Below are 17326 nucleotides of genomic sequence, written 5' to 3'. Positions count from 1 at the left end.
CTGCTTGTCGTAAGTGTTTATCAAGATCACACACCTGTGCCAAATCCCCTTGCAAATTCTGGCCCCAGTCTGGATTGAGAACTCTCTTTTGGAAGGTGGAAAACCTTTGGTTGTCTTCAGAGCAACACGGATGTTAGTAGACAAATGAAAGCTGGTTTAGAATTGATCTTATTTGGCAGACACATGTATAATGAACAGAAACATAAAACAAAACCAGTATAGTTTTTGCACTTCAACAAATAACCCTGGGTGATCTACTTTTCCTGAGATGGAATAAACTATTCCCTTGTTCTGAGCTGGAATCAAGTACCCAACCTTCTCCACAGGCAAAATACCCTTCCACCATTCTGCCCCCACCCTCTGGAACTCCATCCCGCAGTCCCTCCGCTTCGCCCCCTCCCTTGCCACTTTCAAGTGCCTTCTCTTTGACCGTGCTTTCGATCTCCCTGCTTCCTTCCCTCCCCTCCCGACCCCAACCCCCAGCTCGGGTCCATAACTGTCTGTCCAGCACCTTGGGACATCCCCCTGACACGAAAGGCGCTTTACAAATGTAATTTGTTCTTTATAAAAAACAACAGCATGAGATCTGAGTCAAAGAATTGTATAACATAGCTTGTTATATACATGGACGTATGGTAGCAGTTCAGAACAGATATAATAATAATCCTTGCATTTGATATAGCGCTTTTCATGTCTTCTAGACGTCCCAAAGCGCTTTACAGAATATACTGTAAAGTGAATTGACTGTATATTTGTGGGCGAACGCGGCAGCCAGTTGCGCACAGCAGTGTCCCATAAACAGTCGTAGATTGAAAATGACCAATTTATTATTTTTTGTTTTGGAGGGGTTATTATTAGGCTCTGTGTGGAGTAAGGAAACTTGCCCAAGGTTTCGCCCTCTGCCTGGAATTGAACTCAGGTCTCTCGCTTGCAAAGCGAGCGCTCTAACCACTGAGCTACAGGACTCCACAGATAGCTCAGTGTTGTGTTTCCATTTATTATCTAAGTTAGCAACTCTGGAGACAAATTCTCAGGAGATAGTGACTGCCTCTAACCTGGGAAGATCCAAATCTCAAGTATGTGCCAAGAAGCTAAACTGGAAAGGATTTATCAAACATCTGGCAGGTGGTGTACAGTTGCCCATATTGAATTTTCAAAAGCAGCCGAGTGTCGTCTCCGGGGGCTATTCCTTCACAAGGAAGGGATTACATCTTGAAGGCTTGTTTGCGGGGACAGCTGAAAGAATTCACATATCCCTAGGAAACATAATATTTAATTGTTTATTTGTTTAAAATAAACAAATTTTACAGTAAAATCCTGTGAAGTGTTTTGAGATGTCTTCCTGATGTGAAATGCGCTACATAAAATGCAAGGATTATTTAAGTGATTTGAATTTTTTTAACAATTGGGTAAAACATTAACTCATAATCTCTGACATTCAGGAAGTCCTCTTAAGTATTTTCATGATGCAGAGGCTCCTCAGACGTCTGCAGCTGAGAGCGCTCTTATAAATTACTGAGCAAAGTGTTATTCTGAGCTTCTGAGGCTTGGCTTCGAAACAAATACAGAAATATTCACATCATCAAATTACGACACCAAAGGGTAGTTTAAAAAATGTAGTCAGAAATAACCTTTTATCGTATCATCAGAATTGTAATTTGGTGAAAATGTTTCATCTGGTGGTATGATTATATTTAAATTTAGATATGGATTTGATACGAATTGTATCACTTGGCAAGGACAAAATTTATGGATGACAATTTGTGAGGTAACGTGTTCCTTCAAGTAAGCCTTTTGTTTGAATATGAGATACATGTGTGGCCTTCTATGAAATTGTGAAATATCACAAGGATTACGGGATACTCACCTGCTTTGGTTTCATTTATTTTTGTAAGGTTTTCAACTTATTGCCTCATGAGTTTGTCAGGAAGAAGAAGTTGTGGGAATCTGTGCCAAAGCACCCCAGATTTTATTTAGGAATGTGTGTTCCAATTCTAAGATCAATGTGAGTGTCCTAAAATAAAATCCTTTTATTTTCTGTTGCCTGGACTGAGAGAAACTATGTCAGCAGACTGGGGTACTATCATTGTCTGTAATAATAGCACATTTTCACATTAGGTAATTGCTTTAGCAATTGATTATTGGAGGCATTGGGTTGCAGAAGTTGATTGAGTCAAGTCTGAGCCACGCTCTAAGTATGTCATTTTTGTATTTGGGAAATTTTCTGTGTTTCTGTGGGAGATTTTCTCAATTTTCCATTGTTCATACAATTTTTAATACCGCAATTGCTACCGTTGTTCATGTTGTGTAATTTTTAATAAAAACAATTACTACTAACTTTGCTTTAGAACTCTGTCGCTGCAATTCGTAGGATTGCTTTTAGTTGCTATTTTTGCACCCTTTGATTTAAAAGTGCAAATAACATTTTGTGAATGATTTCTCACACTACATGGATTGAATTTGTGGTTTCCGGTGCTGCCACTCACTTGGAAGCGAAATAGATAATTGCAAAACTCTTGAGAAAGCTGCTGACAGTCTCAGTAATAAATCTGCTGACTGTCTCATTGATTGAATTTCGAGTAATGCATCTTCTGTTTCATATGTATCCACTCTCAAAACTGGAAAATTGTGCAGTTCAATTGTACTGTTCAGGGCATTTAGAATGTATTGTGGAGAAAAGGAGAATGTGTATTTTTTATTTCCTCACATCTTTGGATATTTTTTCCACATATACCAGTTCCGAATGAGTCACTAGTTATGTAACCTGACATCAACAATCTTGAATTAGATTTGCTAGAGGTGAATCTTCATTGATCTATTATAGCCAGTGTTCGATTGACTCAGCTCTATATAGGTTTTAGCCAATTCATTTTTGAAACAAGGCTTAACGGTATTTCAATAAGAACATAAGAATTGCAAGGTGAAAAATGGCCCACCCTCCATCCTGGCAATCACATGCTCATGTCCCAAACACTCTACTGTATCCCAAGATATTGTTTCCTAACAGAATATTATTTCCTAACAGAATACGACAAATTAACTCTGTATGTGTGGGGGGGGGGGAGGGGGAGAATGGACTAGACTATTCTGGAGTTTACTCCGAAGGATAATATACAGGTCCTGATCTTATGTAGCATTGGTGTGATGTTTAAATATTGACATACAGTATCAAACTTCCAGTAAAATTACAGAAACAGTCACTGTCATAAACATGTAGTTTTAATTTGTTTCAATATCTGGTTTTGCTTAGTTCTTCCGAATGTGCGGAGCAGTGATGCAGATCTTACAATCCCAGAGCCTAAACCTTTGGTGGATAAATATGAGCTGGCTAACACCTATGAGCGGAAGCTAATAGAGGTAAGAACAATTCTCGGTTGGGCAATTTTTTTCAGACATTATGTTTTTCTTAAATAGACAAAACTACAGCCATTTTCCATTACTTTCCTGGTCTTAGGATTACACATTATGGTGTTACACCTGTAATTTTTGCTTGTTATGGGGGGAAGGGGGTAGAGGTCAGATGATGGAAACAATTGACATTCCAGAGAAACAATCCTCTTTTGCTAAGATGTAAATTCTAGTGTTCTATAGTTCGATGTGAGGTTTTCGTCAAGGTGCAAGAATGCTCCATATAAGGGTATCTGCTGCCTATTCTGTTAGAAATGTATACTTTTTATTGCTTTGTAAGCTAAATGCATTTTTAAGATGTTTAGGGAAGTCATTCCTGCAAGGAAATCTAATGCATTTTGTCCACAAAATGAAATTTAAGATTTGAATCCTGAGCGTTAACACCATTGATTTTACATGATCTATTTCCTTATATATTTATTTTCAAATAATGTATTTTTGAATTGTATCCATATCTGTACTGAATTATAATGGATTTAAGATGGCAAAAGATCTCTTGGGCTCACTTACAAACTGACAGTATTTTATTAATCTTTCCGATTGTGTTTCAATGGCATCACAGCTGGAATTCATGCATATTTACGAGTAGTTGCATTAATTAGCAGTTGAGAGGCCTTTTCAAAGAAACGCCTGCTGAAGCAAAGTGATCATTATTATATTTAAGAGTAAAAGTAGCACTTATGTTCAGCAATTTTCCATTTCTCTGGATTACAAGAAAACAACTGATTTAGAAATCATTGATATATACTTCATAATTTTTTTTGTCTATTGTGCATTCGAACTTAAAGTAACAAAACAAACTGCAGAACTGAGCTTGTTTTCAATGGAGAGAAGATTGAACAGAATCTAAGGTTTCAAAGTGGCGAATAGTACTGAAGGATATGAATGAAAATAAGAAGCGGTAGGAGATGGAGGTGGGTTTGGTGGCGGTGGGGAGAAGGATTGAGGAGTTAAAGGGGATGAAATGGTGATTGGAGATGGCTTTGTTTGTGATTGTGATATCCGAGACACTGAGGCCCGGGCAAATATTTGTCACATTAGAAATGTTTCTAAGGTAAATTGTCAAGTCAGTTTCTTAGTACTCATATTACGTATTATTACACTGTAATATCCAGACAATTGTACAGGGCAACCTGCTGATGAGTCTTTTCATTATTATTTACCAAGAAAAATTATAGATGTAATAAAGGAAAATAACACTCCCCGCGCTCTTTCTCCATTTTTTCTCCAACGGATCCGTCCCTGTAGCACCAGTGTGAAATCTTCCACTTCTTTAATATCAATACTAGATTTTCATTATTATGTTTTGGCTTTGAGTGAAATTGCTGTGTGCACCACTTTGTGACACACTGGCCGTTTATGCACTTTGACTATCAGCAACTAGAAACTGGGTTAAGACCAGGGAGAATTATTGCACTGAGGACACTTGAAGCTGCCAAAGGCACAAGAGCTGGACTTGCAAATTGAACGCAATGTGCCAGAATACTGTGTCACCCAGTGCTCATACGAGAAAGGTATTTTTAAAAATACTCACTTGAGCTAATATGCCTATTTCCTCAGAAAAGTCATGTCTTGTTTAAATGGAAACAATTGAAATAGCAACCTTTTTGCAAAGAATAAGCCACACGGAAACAGGCCAGTCAGCCCAACCAGTTCCGTTCCTGCGAAAGCATGTCTTTTTAAAAGACTGTTTGTAGCGTGACTTTTTAAAAGTAGGTATTCCTTTGTGAATATTCTAAAATCATTCAACTTTTTGTGCACTAGTTATTTTTGGAAGACAGAATGCAACATTAGTCTGTGTGTTGTAACTTCTGGCAAGTAACAGATGTATGCCATGATTATGCATGAATAATGCATCATGCCACAATTTGGGGAATTTTAATTTTTGGAAGCTTTAATTTTTGGAATTTTTGTTTCAACATTTTTAAAATAATTACATTTTCTGGGTGTACCTAATTTCTGAGCAGAATTTGCCATTTATCAATGGCATTATTTCAATTTGCGACCTTCCTCTTAAATTTCTCGTCCCTAAAATGACAATTGTAGAGTGTGTTTGACCTTATACAATTGTTGGGTTTACGATTACACAATTAATCTACATTTGTATAAGGCTTTTTATTCCAATGAATGCATTCAAATGCTTGGAGTAAATCCTCGTTCTCACCATCAAGGCCCTCCAAGGCCTTGCTTCTTCCTACCTCTCTGACCCGCTAACCCCGTATCAACCTGTCCGCTCCTTCCACTCAGCAGGCCTGCTCCATGTCCCCCACCCAGCTCGCCTCACCATCGGCGGTCAAACTTTCGGCCTCTTTGCTCCTACCCTTGGAACTTCATCCCACATTTCCTTTGCCTTGCTCCCTCCCTTGTTTCCTTCAAGGCATGCCTCAAGACCCTCCTCTTTGACCGTGCCTTCGGCTACCCTCTCTACCCTCCACCTGCCCTGATTCCAATCCCCTCCCGCTCCCCCCACCCATCACCCCTGCACGGGTCCTAATCTCTAACTGTTCAGAGCCTTGCGACGTCCTCCTGACATGAAAGGCGCTTCACAAATGTAATGTTGTATTGTATCTATGCTGCTCTCTTATATCTTCAAAAATAATTTTGAATTGAGACTCGCCAGTTTGTAGAGGAATATGGCTTCCATTTAATACATCAAAAATGGAACTTTAATCTCCTGCAGGTGTTGTTTTATCCCTCTGATGTTTAAAATTAGGTTCTAAAAGCATCATTTTAAAAAAAAACAATTATTTTTAATCCTATTAGTTGTCCAGTTGACAGAAATATAAATATTTGTCTAAGCTATTCCTGCTCGTGTGTTCACAAAATAATTTTATAATTTCTCTTAATACAGGTATATTAAAGTTGCCGAATTACGGTCTGAATGAAAATTGCCTACGTTGACACTATAAAACTAGAACACAAGAAGTTAGCTGCTTTATTTATTGATAAACAATTCACAAATGAGAGTGACATCATGCCTAGTAAACAATGAACTAAAGTGGACAGCTAGAATGAACCTTGAATTGTTGCATTGGTCCCTTGTTCTAAGCATTGTTAACATTCATGTGGAAATTAACTTCTAGAAAATCCATTTGTGACTTTGTGGTTGTGTGAAATGAAAGAAAGCAAAATAAAATCTATATGTGTATCCCTTTCTCCCATTGAACCTTTCAGTGTGAACAAAGACTTTTAAAGTTAATTGAGGTAACAGCACAGGATGTTGTATCTCGATCAGGAACAGTGAGAGCTGTGAAAATAAAAATTCTCTTCAATGGCCATCTTCAACAAAGGATAACAGATTTAGAAAAGTTACAGGCTTCAATTGAACCAATACTTGTCAGCATTATTTTCCACAGACTTCCTGTAGCAAGGAATTGTACGTGTATGTTTCTGAGATTCCAGGGCTGATGCGTACCTTCATTGGTATCCCTGAAGCTCCACACCTCCAAGTGGTTGAATCACTGCTCAATGGTTAGGGATTGCGCGTTTAACTTGTGGAAAGACGGACAGTGGCAATGCTCTCACACATTTTATGTTGAGCTGCACTGCTCACCATGTGGCTCATGAGCAATTCTTGGTACTGGCTATCCACCAACCAGACAAGGGTTCAAACCAATGCTTGTCTAATAAGCAACTTGTGGCTATCCTCTTTTTGGCTAAGGTAAGTGTGCTCCCTTTGGAGCTGAGTTCGCTCCCGGGTAACATACCTGGCATTGGAACATTGGAATCTAACTGATTCTCTGTGACAGACGTGGTAGTCAGTACCTGAGTCTGTCAGTTCTACAGGACTCTTGGAGATTCACTTAAAGTCTGCCCTGACCATGTTTTCTTCGATTTTGAATTTTAAAAAATATTTTTGTCCCATCATGTGGATTGGTTTCACTGATGGATCTTTTTTCAGCTCTGCAAAGGTTTCCAGCATTCTTTCTTCACCATTCTCCCCTGTCTGTTCTCCAACCTCTTAATGTTTGATTGAATGTCGCTTGGAGGCCTAAAAGAACAGTTTTTAATGTGGAGTACAATTGTTTAGAATACTAAATTATAGAACTAAATATTAAATGTGTTTATACTCTCATGGCTCACTACTCATTTAGTGTCTGTAAATGTTTACCAACATGTTCTGCAATGCAGTGGGATAATGTACAAGTAGTAAGCCCAGTCAATTCAGATGTACTGTTCTTCAGGCAACCTTTCTGTGCATTGCATAGGAGGTTTTAACTGAATAACGGAAGCTTGGCAAATATCTGAACTAATGCATTTAACATTGTAGTTCTCTGTTCAAAATATACTGGGAGGCACAAACCAGATAGCAACTGCTTCTAGCATTGATTGATATGAACACAATTGCTCATGAATATTGATTATAGAAATAAAATAAAACAAATTCTGCCGGTAGCCTGCAGCCAAGCATTTGATTAACATTCCTGGAACAGCAGATAACAATGATCATTGGTTAATACATGGCAACCAAATAGATCTATAATGTTGGATCCATGTGTTTATTAAAAAAAAAGGATAATGAGTGGAATTGATGACCTTTTGAGTTGAAGGCAATGAGAATTTGCTGAACCATGCTAAACAAGTAAATACATAAAAATGCTTTCTTACCAATTCCAGGGATCCTATTTTTTCTTTAGTAAAATGCACAGACTATGTCATAAATGAGCAGAATACAGGACCTGTATGGCTCCTTGGTACAGGGTCCCCAATTAGCTGTAATGAACATAATTTCTTTCCCTACTATTCGTTCTGTCTGATGCATCTATGCCTGATGCCTAATTAAGTCTCTCTGTTCGTACTCCTTCCTCCATTGCATGACATAAAACATTGCAGTTACTTTCCTGTTCTTGGACAAGCTGTGTTAAGGAATGCTACTGGAAAGTACAGTTCTTACAGCTTCTCCCATGGTTTGGACAGTTTATTCCCTCGAGATAATAACCAGGTTGCAGAGCTCAGAGTAGGCGGTAATAAGTCTATATCTCAGCAAAACTTCCTTGCCAAACCCTCTTTTAAAGTTTGATGCCTCCCGGTGTCTTGGCCAACAATCCTGTTTGTGGGGCATTGCTGTACCACATTCTCCCACAAAACACACAGTCACTGAATTTTACAGTCTATCCTGTGAAGCGTTTTGAGATGATCTCCTGACATGACAGGCAAAATACCAAATATAACGATTATTAAATAATTTTCAAATCAGTACTTAAAGTGCATTTATTTGATTCTGAGCTCTGCTCTCAAAATAAGACCAAGAAGCAGATTCAGAAACCAAATCTGATTTGTATTGCAACCAATTTCATTGAAAGTTATTGGGTGATCCATTGGATCACCACTTTTTTTCAATTTTGGCAGCATTGCAGAGATCACAGGCATGGGTGATTCTGAAATATAATTCTTGTTCCTCTTACTACTGGGTCACATAACTTAATTGCTTTAGTATAAGTAAGATACAGAATTCACTCTCCTTGTTGCATCAAAGATGGGTAGAGATGCTTTGAAACAGATTGATTGTCAGGAGAGGGACCTGGAAGCTGCAATTTCACTCATTAGATCCGGAATACATTTCTAAATAACAATGATGGCTAAAATCTGACTGGAAGCAAGCAAAAAATGAAGTAAATTATATGCTTAATCCACTGTACTTGCAATATTACTGTGAAAGACTATTATCAAAACCAGATTTCAACTTAATTAGGGACATTAATATGTGTGACCCCAAAGTTGTTGAGAACAAATAATCAGGTTAAATTGAATTTAAAAAATGGGAAACTGAAGGGAAGCTTTCAAAACTATAGTCCAGAGAGTTATTTTAAATAAAGGGCAAATCATGAACCGGCTTTATTCCATCTGTATTTGTGGAAAAGTACATGAAAGTATTTCATTTATTTGGAACAGGTTCCAAATCATGACGACAATCTGATTAAAGTAATACTTGAGGCAAACGGAAACATCCGCATTTGATGTAAACCAGAGTTTCTTTAGAAAATGAAATGATGTGCAGCAGTACTACCCCCGGTTACATTTTTAAAAAAAATATTCCTTGTTGCCTGGTTTAAAATGCCTTTTAAAGAGTGCCTTAGCTTTAACTACTTTTAGAATTTTAGATGTCAGTGTTGTGAATTAAAATCATTAATCGTGTGTTACAGATATTTCTTGAGCACTGATTAGTCACCAATTTCTCTTTTATAATAATATAATATTATATTTTAAATATAATATAACATTATTATAAATAATAATTTCTCTTTTATGAAAGAATGGGAATAACAGGCTTCTTATTTGTAGAACATTATGTAATGTTGTTGGTATTATAATGATGACTTCTATCTTAATTCCCTCTGCGTGCCATCCAGTATAATTGTTGCACAGAAGCATCATTTGTTTCTTTCAGATCACAAATCTGTATAAAGGTGCTGGATTAAAATAAATTTGTTGTGATTTCTTCACTTACCTTTGCCATTTTGGCTGGATATTGCTTTATCTATTGGTAACTGGCAATATGTACTAAAACAGAACAATATTCCAACTGTAATTTTTTTGTGCTTTGCATGGTTACCATGGTAAAATATGAAAGGAGAATTATTTTGAAGTAAAAAAGTCAGCCCGACCCGTTTCCCTCCTGCTAACTTCCAAACAAATAAATGAAAAACAAAAGCTCCTACATGTTTAGAAAATAGATTTAGTTCAAGTTTGATCCAGCGCCTGGACCCTGGAGAGAGAGGCATATTTGGACCAGTTGGAGTCGTTGATTCCTGCGCTGCTGATGTCAGCAGTGAGCCGAGTCGGTGAACAGCTGGTCTGAAGAAACACACATTTTCCTTCCTGGCAAGAGGATTGATTCTGCAACACATTACAAGCCAATCATAAACTAGAAATTTCTTCAGCAATCAACTAATTAAATATACTTCACTTTAAAAAGGTGGGAACAGGCAGTATTATAGGGTCAAAACGCTGTTCTTCTGCCAAATGTAGCTGAGGTTCCATTCCTATTCAGTCCGATGACATAAAAGGCTACCTCTCCATTGACTGCATGAAATGAATTACATTTGTTTTACACCAACTTGAGCAAGGTAGCGGAGTGCAACTGGCATTTTTTATTTGGGAATGTTATTTGGGAGTGTTGTTTGGGAATGTTAGCTGGCACCAAATTGCAGTGAACATAAAGCCTTATTTCAGACTTCCACTTCAAACCTGTTGTTGGCAGCAAATCCACACTAGGAGAAAAGACCTTCAACTCACCATTAATTAGGTTCTCGTCCAATGATTGTGTAGCAGTAGGTTAGTTCTTTGCCCCAGAAACTTTCATAATTTTTTTTCTGCTCCTGTCTTCCAGGACTTTGAGCTTTGATATATATACATATATACATATATATATATATATATCTAACTGCTGCAGGTTTCTACATTTACATTTGTATTTTGTGTTAGGTTTGTGTCTTTGCCTCTACCTTTTCATTTACATTTTGAAACATAATAACATAACCGTTCATTGACGTTGGAGGGTGAAATGTGGAGGTAACATTTGTAAGTTTTAAATTGCTTTGTGCTTCAGGGTTGGGCTGCTTGCAATTCTGCTGTGGTTCACGTTTGTGGCTGTAATGCAACTTTATTCTGTGACAGATTGTTGTTCAAATTTATTCAGTAAGTATTGCTGGGTAGTTCTGCACAAGTTTTGCAAATGAATACATGAGGGAGAAGGGTATAAATGGATACGGGAGAGGACATTAGGAGGCTTAAAGGAATATCAACCTTGGCATGGACTAATTGGGCTGAATAGTTTGCTTCTGTGCCGTGTAATTCCAAGTAATCCTTCTCATTCTATTGACTTGGTTCAAATTCATGAAAATAAGGAATACACTTTTTCCTGCAGTAAATATATTAATTGTTACAAATGTAATTATTTCTTTGAAACTATTGATCCAGGTACTGTACTTGAAAGCAGAGCTTTCTAAGATTCTTAGAAAATCAACATTGGTCAAAATTATAGGGACTCCAAAAGGTGAGTAGGAGAAACCAAATCACAATACGCAGCTGTTTCAAATTTTAGGTTATAATGAATTAATTTTTTTCTTCTTGGAATGCTTGGAAATAAAAAATACTCCCCATTTGATTAGTTGTAAATCATAGTTTAGATATGTAGGATATACTTTGATGGCTTATGAGGTCCTGCAGAGCAATGTCATACAGCATTCTAGATTAAGCCCCCTTCCCCACCCCAACCCACTCCTGCAATCGTGGAGACCCTTAGTCTCATCACCTATATTTACATCAGTTCTGTATGTAGATTATTTTTTAAGTGTGTTTTAAGTTGGTGAGCATACTGCTTGTGAAGATATTCAATGTAATGTGAAGCCTTCAGTACATTTGTTATTCTGACAGACTTTTCAGTATGTTTTACACAAGTGCTGTGAATGTATGAGATGTTCTGATGACACTAAACACTTCCTACACACAAACAAATTACGGTAATTACAACAAGGCTTTTTGTTATACTAGTCAAAATAATTTATTTTTCGGCAAAGTTTGAATGTCATAGACAAATTGAGATTTATCTTAGACCAGAAAAAGCATTTGTTATAATGGAAGATTTGTAATCAGCAAGTTAAATTCTTCGGTGATGATTTCTCACTATTACTTGGTAATTCATTAAAGTCCCACCAAGAGATAATTACATTTACCATTGAAATATAATTCTGGCAGTTGACCATGTGTAGTCAATTGCAATATGAATATTTCAACCAAAAAATTATATAAGGTATGAAAGACCTTTAGGGATATAAAGCATTTAAAAATACAAAGACTGTTCAGTAGTTATCATACATTATTACTTTGATCTGTTCATAATCAGTTGAATCCGGCACATAAGTTACACGTAAAACATACAGTGAATTCACTCTACAGTATATTCTGTGAAGCGCTTTGAAATTTTGAAGTACTAAGGCACTATATCAAATGCAAGGATAGTTATTATTATAAAAAGCATTTCATTGTTTCAATTGAGTAACTATATGTGCAAAAATCCCCCACCACAGGAAATAGTTTCTCTATATCCCTATCGAATCCCTTAATTATTTTCAAAACTTCAATTAGATCGCCCCTCAACTTTCTAAACTCAAGGGAATACAGACCACGTTTATCCAACCAGTCCTCATTTAATCCTTTTAAGCCCTGGTATCAGGCAAATCAGGTATGTTTCGTCTTCAGCCCAGGCAAAACTTACTGTATTTTGGATTTCACCCAACTTACTCAATCACCTGGGACAAAGTTCTGCAGTGGCACAGCCACAATAGTTTGAATGGCCCCTTCTTTGCAAAAAGTTTCTATTTTCATTGTTTCTTGATTTGACTTTCACCAATTTCCCCTCCTTCCGGGTATTTATGGTGAAAATAAATTTTAAAAACAGCTATAATTTTTAAAAAAAGTGATTCTAAAACAAAACAACTGACTTCTGCCTCCAGTTTTCTGAGCAAAATTCACATTGAGGCCTGTTTTGATGTGTGTTAAAAAGCAGTTTTGTCTTTTCCATAGGAAGATTGCCTGAGGGTGGAAATGAGAACTGGTCCATTTTCAATTGCTATCTGCTGCTTTGCAGTCATAATGTGTGTGATGTTTAGACTTTCTGACCTGGTACCAGACTAGAAATGCCAAGTTGTTGATTGATATTGAAAGTTGCTCCAAAGAGCATTTTTTTGAGAATTAGATGGAAAACAATTACATTTTAGAGATGTATACCATTGAGTCTTAAATATTACTGTAAGCAACAAAGCAAATTGCAGTTGAAAAACAAATAACTTAATAAATAACGAGGAAAAAGTAAGTCATTTTAAAAGAACATTGTTGCAGTCGTTTCATTTTAACTAATTAGATAGTTTATGTTGAACAACCTTCAGAAAATGTAATTTAATACCACCTGCCTTCCGTTAACTGTCTTTTGCTTCCTGCCTCCCTTAATTTAGAGTTTAAATTATAGCATTCTGATCATGTAATTATAGACTTGGATTTCTTTTCAAAAGAGACATATGTACACCAAACGGGTCACATACACAAACAGAGATTTTCTACTTTATCAGACAATTTGAAGCAATCATACATTCTGCATCAGAATATCATTCATCAGAGATCTCTATCTGAATGGTTTTGACCTCAATCTTACTTTATACAATACAATAAAAAATTACATTTGTAAGGTGCCTTTCATGTTAGAAGGACATCCCAAGGCGCTGAAGAGTCAGGGATTAGGACCTGAATTGAATGGCGGGGCAGGCTCGAAGGGCCGAATGGGCTACTCCTGCTCCTACGTGTTATGTTATGAATAGGTGGGGGGAGGGAGAGGTTGGAATCAGGGAGAGTAGAGGACAGAGAGTGTAGGAGGGTGGCTGAAGCCACTGTTGAAGAGGAGTTATATGACTGGTGCCTCTCGATTCATCGGATTGAGTGACTGACCTATTTTTCTTCTCTATTCACTTCCCCCATGGTTTCCAATTGAATCAATGTTGTTTATGTATAGACTGTTCAGCAGTTGACATTTTTTACAATCAGATGTTTAAATTACAAAATACAGTACCCTGTTTAACCAAGAATAATGGTATCAAAGGGTAAGTTTATATGATTTTGCTGATTGTGGAGAAATGCTGATTAGGCGTGGATGGGGATGGAAAGAGGATGGACAAGTATTAATTATTTACTGAAAACATCTTTATGTATGTGGATTTCCTGTGGCTTCAACTGGTTTACAAATTTTGATACTTGGGATCTATCTGGTCCATTAGGTTTCAGTCCGTAAGCAAAAATTAACATGCAAATGATAGTGAGATTCGGTGGCCGATTGTATGTGAACAGTGACAATGCATTTTTAAAGAAGCATATGATAAATAATTCAGGTGTTTATATTAATTGTTCCTTTTCGGTTTCTTCAATTACAAGGTATTGGTTTCAGGATGATGCGTTACAGCGCAGTCATGAATGTGCAGAAAGGATTTCATTAAACAAACCAATAGGTCAGACTTCTCATCTGGAAGTATCAGAGGAATTTTCATATAAATATAAAATTTGCTATATTGGAAAGAAATTAATTTTGTGTCAAAACGTGGGTAAATTGACTTTTTTTTCTCATAAGTCCAGGTTTCAGTGATTTGGGGCAGAACACAGCAATTTACATTTACATTTAATCTTACACTTACATTTAATCCTTTCCCCTTATCAGAAAAGAAAAGTCTCATATTGAAGTGCTCTGTTTTTGAATGAAAAAATCTGTGTGAGCAAAGATTAAATGTTTTTGCAGTTTAAAAGCATCTTGCGTTTGGTACGAAATGGTCAATATTTTGAATTTTCTTTCATCATAATGAGAAAGAAAACCGACATTTTTCAGCAGCTGAAAGAATTTGAAAGAATATTTTGAGGTGTGTGTGTATTGTTTTATACTGACTCACAAATCTTTTTGTATGGGTATCACCCAATACCTTTCGTAGCAGTTTTGGGAAAATCTTTTTACAAAGTAGATGTTTTAAACTATCTATAATAATAATAATAATGCCTTATCACTCCGTTGAGACATCTCAAAGCGCTTCACAGAATATACTGTAAAGTGAATTGACTGTATATTTTGTAGGTTAATAATAATAATTGCAATCCCTCCAAAAAAAAACAATAATAAATTGGTCATTTTCAATCTACGACTGTTTGTGGGACATTGCTGTGCGCAATTGGCTGCCGCGTTCGCCCACAAATATACAATCAATTCACTTTACAGTATATTCTGTGAAGCGCTTTGGGACGTCCTTCCGACGTGAAAAGTGCTATATCAAATGCAAGGATTATTATTATTATTATAGGTGAAATGAGGCAGCCATTTGCACACAGCAGTGTCCCACAAGCAGTTGTGGATTGAGTGAGTGACCAAATTATTATTTTTTTTCCAAGGGATTTTTCTGCCAATCGATTAACATTCGGGTTCCTACTTATTGTTAGGTAAACAGAGGCGTGTGTGTTGAGTAAGGAAACTTGCCTAAGGTTTCATCCCGCCTGGGAATTGAACCCAGTTCTTCTCTTGTGTTTATTCGGGGAAGCAGTGTGGAATTTCAGGGGGTGGGAGTTTCTTGAAAATAATAATCCTGACTTTTGATAAAGACCTTTTATTTCAGGATGTCTCAAAGCGCTTCACTGGGTTTATTGTAAACTGTGTTTTGCAGGTTTAACACATCACCTGCTCCCATAGTGGTTAGCACATTCACCCACTAAAGTTTACAGTATTGCAATTTACTACTTTGATTCTATAATTGAGCCTTACTCTGAAGGCAAAGTATGAGATAAAAGCACTACACTTTCAGACTCCATAACAGCCTGTCTCTGTAATGAATGAGTTGTTGGCTGCCAGCCGCTGAATATAAATATAACAGCTGATCTCCAGTGTATCTGATTAGCAGGTTAGTTTGCTTGTTCTTGTTTGGATTTCTTTTTGTCTTTTATTGTATCCTCATTATTAGAGCTAGGCTTCTAGACGCAACACAATACAAATGTAGATTTATATAACGGCTTTCAGGAGGACATCCCAAGGTTTCTAGATGTCAAGACTATTGTTCGGGAGTTCTTGATCATTGGAAACAGATACTTGAAACTGAAATTATCAATGCACTTTCTATACTGTATGTGATGTGCTGTTACATAAAGTCACATAGAGTGTAAAAGCACAAAAACATCCAGATATCCAGTGTTCTAAATGTAGGATCACTCCATATTTTGCTAATTCTGGATTTTGTTACACAAAAGATGTCCTGACCAACAATCTCCCAAATAAAATTGGTCATTCACCTCATGGCTGTTTGTGGGACATTGCTGTATGGACATTGCCAACACATGAACAGTCACGACACTTGTGAAGTACTTTGAGACATCTCGACAATGTGAAATGGAGCTAAATCAAATGCATGTTATATATAAAATATTAAGGTGTTGGCAGAGTGTATGAAATGTTAATCAGGCTTCTGATAAGGATGCTGCAGATGCTTCATCTCCCTGTCCTGCTGCTTGTGTCAAATTTGACACATTTGAACTGCACAAGTTTGGGAAAGACAAGTTTGCAGGGCTATTGGGAGAGAGCGGGGGAGTGGGATTGATTGGATAGCTCTTTTCAAAGAGCCGGCACTTACACGATGGGCCGAATGGCCTCCTGTGCTGTATGATTCTATGATTCTTTGACAAGTCTGACAGAATTGGCAGAGTGCAGCCACAACTGTCCTGTACTTCAAAATCGACATACACATCATTGGTTTCTCCTTGTATGACCTTCCACATTGTGTGCGAAAAGTTAGAAATTGCGGTGGCTGGTTCTTGCTTAAAAAAGGATATCTGCGTCAGAAGGTTGTAGGTTCAAGGTCTATCTCAGCACTTTAACTTTGCTTCGCTTAAGCTGACACTCCAAGCAGTTCTGGGTTGCACTGCATTGTTGAAGGTGATGTCTTTTGGATGATACATTAAGTTGAGGGCTTGTCTGCCTGTTCAGGTGAACATTAAAATATCCCATGGCGTTATTCAAAGAGAGAAGTGAGTTTCTCACAGCATTTGGCAACAATCCCATAGGTACAATTGATCATTGACTCCGTTGCTGTTCATGGGAATTTACTGTATGCAAATTGACTGCTGCATTTGCCTACAAAATAAACAATCACTGTACTTTACAGAGAATCTTGTGAAGCCCTTTTGTGATGCCCTCCCAATGTGAAAGATAATATATCAAGTGCAAGCATTATTATTGTTTATTAAATGAATACCACTTCAAATGCTTTTGGTCAACATCAAATTTCTTTTTTCTCTGCTCATAATATTTGACGAATATTTTGAGATATTCACATGAAAGGAGCTATTATAAATGCAAGTTTTGTATTATTGTAGCTTTTTCCTTTACAGATGATGGATTCTTTGTGGC

The 17326-nt window shown here is 37.0% G+C and overlaps 1 protein-coding gene across 2 annotated transcripts in view; it reads left to right on the top strand.

The window, feature by feature from the left end:
• Positions 1 to 17326, top strand: part of snx29 (sorting nexin 29) — a 135306-nt gene that overhangs the window by 54945 nt on the left and 63035 nt on the right. The window contains exons 15-16 of one of the 2 annotated variants that reach the window (XM_042341041.1): positions 3251 to 3357; positions 6260 to 6519. In XM_042341041.1, coding sequence (XP_042196975.1) covers positions 3251 to 3357; positions 6260 to 6268 — 116 coding nt within the window. In that variant the 3' untranslated portion in view covers positions 6269 to 6519. Of the gene's footprint in view, positions 1 to 3250; positions 3358 to 6259; positions 6520 to 17326 lie in introns of those variants that run through there. The other variant, XM_007893700.2, reaches the window with a different exon arrangement.

Source organism: Callorhinchus milii, unplaced genomic scaffold, assembly GCF_018977255.1.
Source record: "Callorhinchus milii isolate IMCB2004 unplaced genomic scaffold, IMCB_Cmil_1.0 Scaffold16, whole genome shotgun sequence".
Lineage (NCBI taxonomy): Eukaryota > Metazoa > Chordata > Chondrichthyes > Chimaeriformes > Callorhinchidae > Callorhinchus > Callorhinchus milii.
The sequence above is the reverse complement of the archived record's forward strand: the minus strand, read 5'-3'. Positions and strand labels throughout refer to the sequence as shown.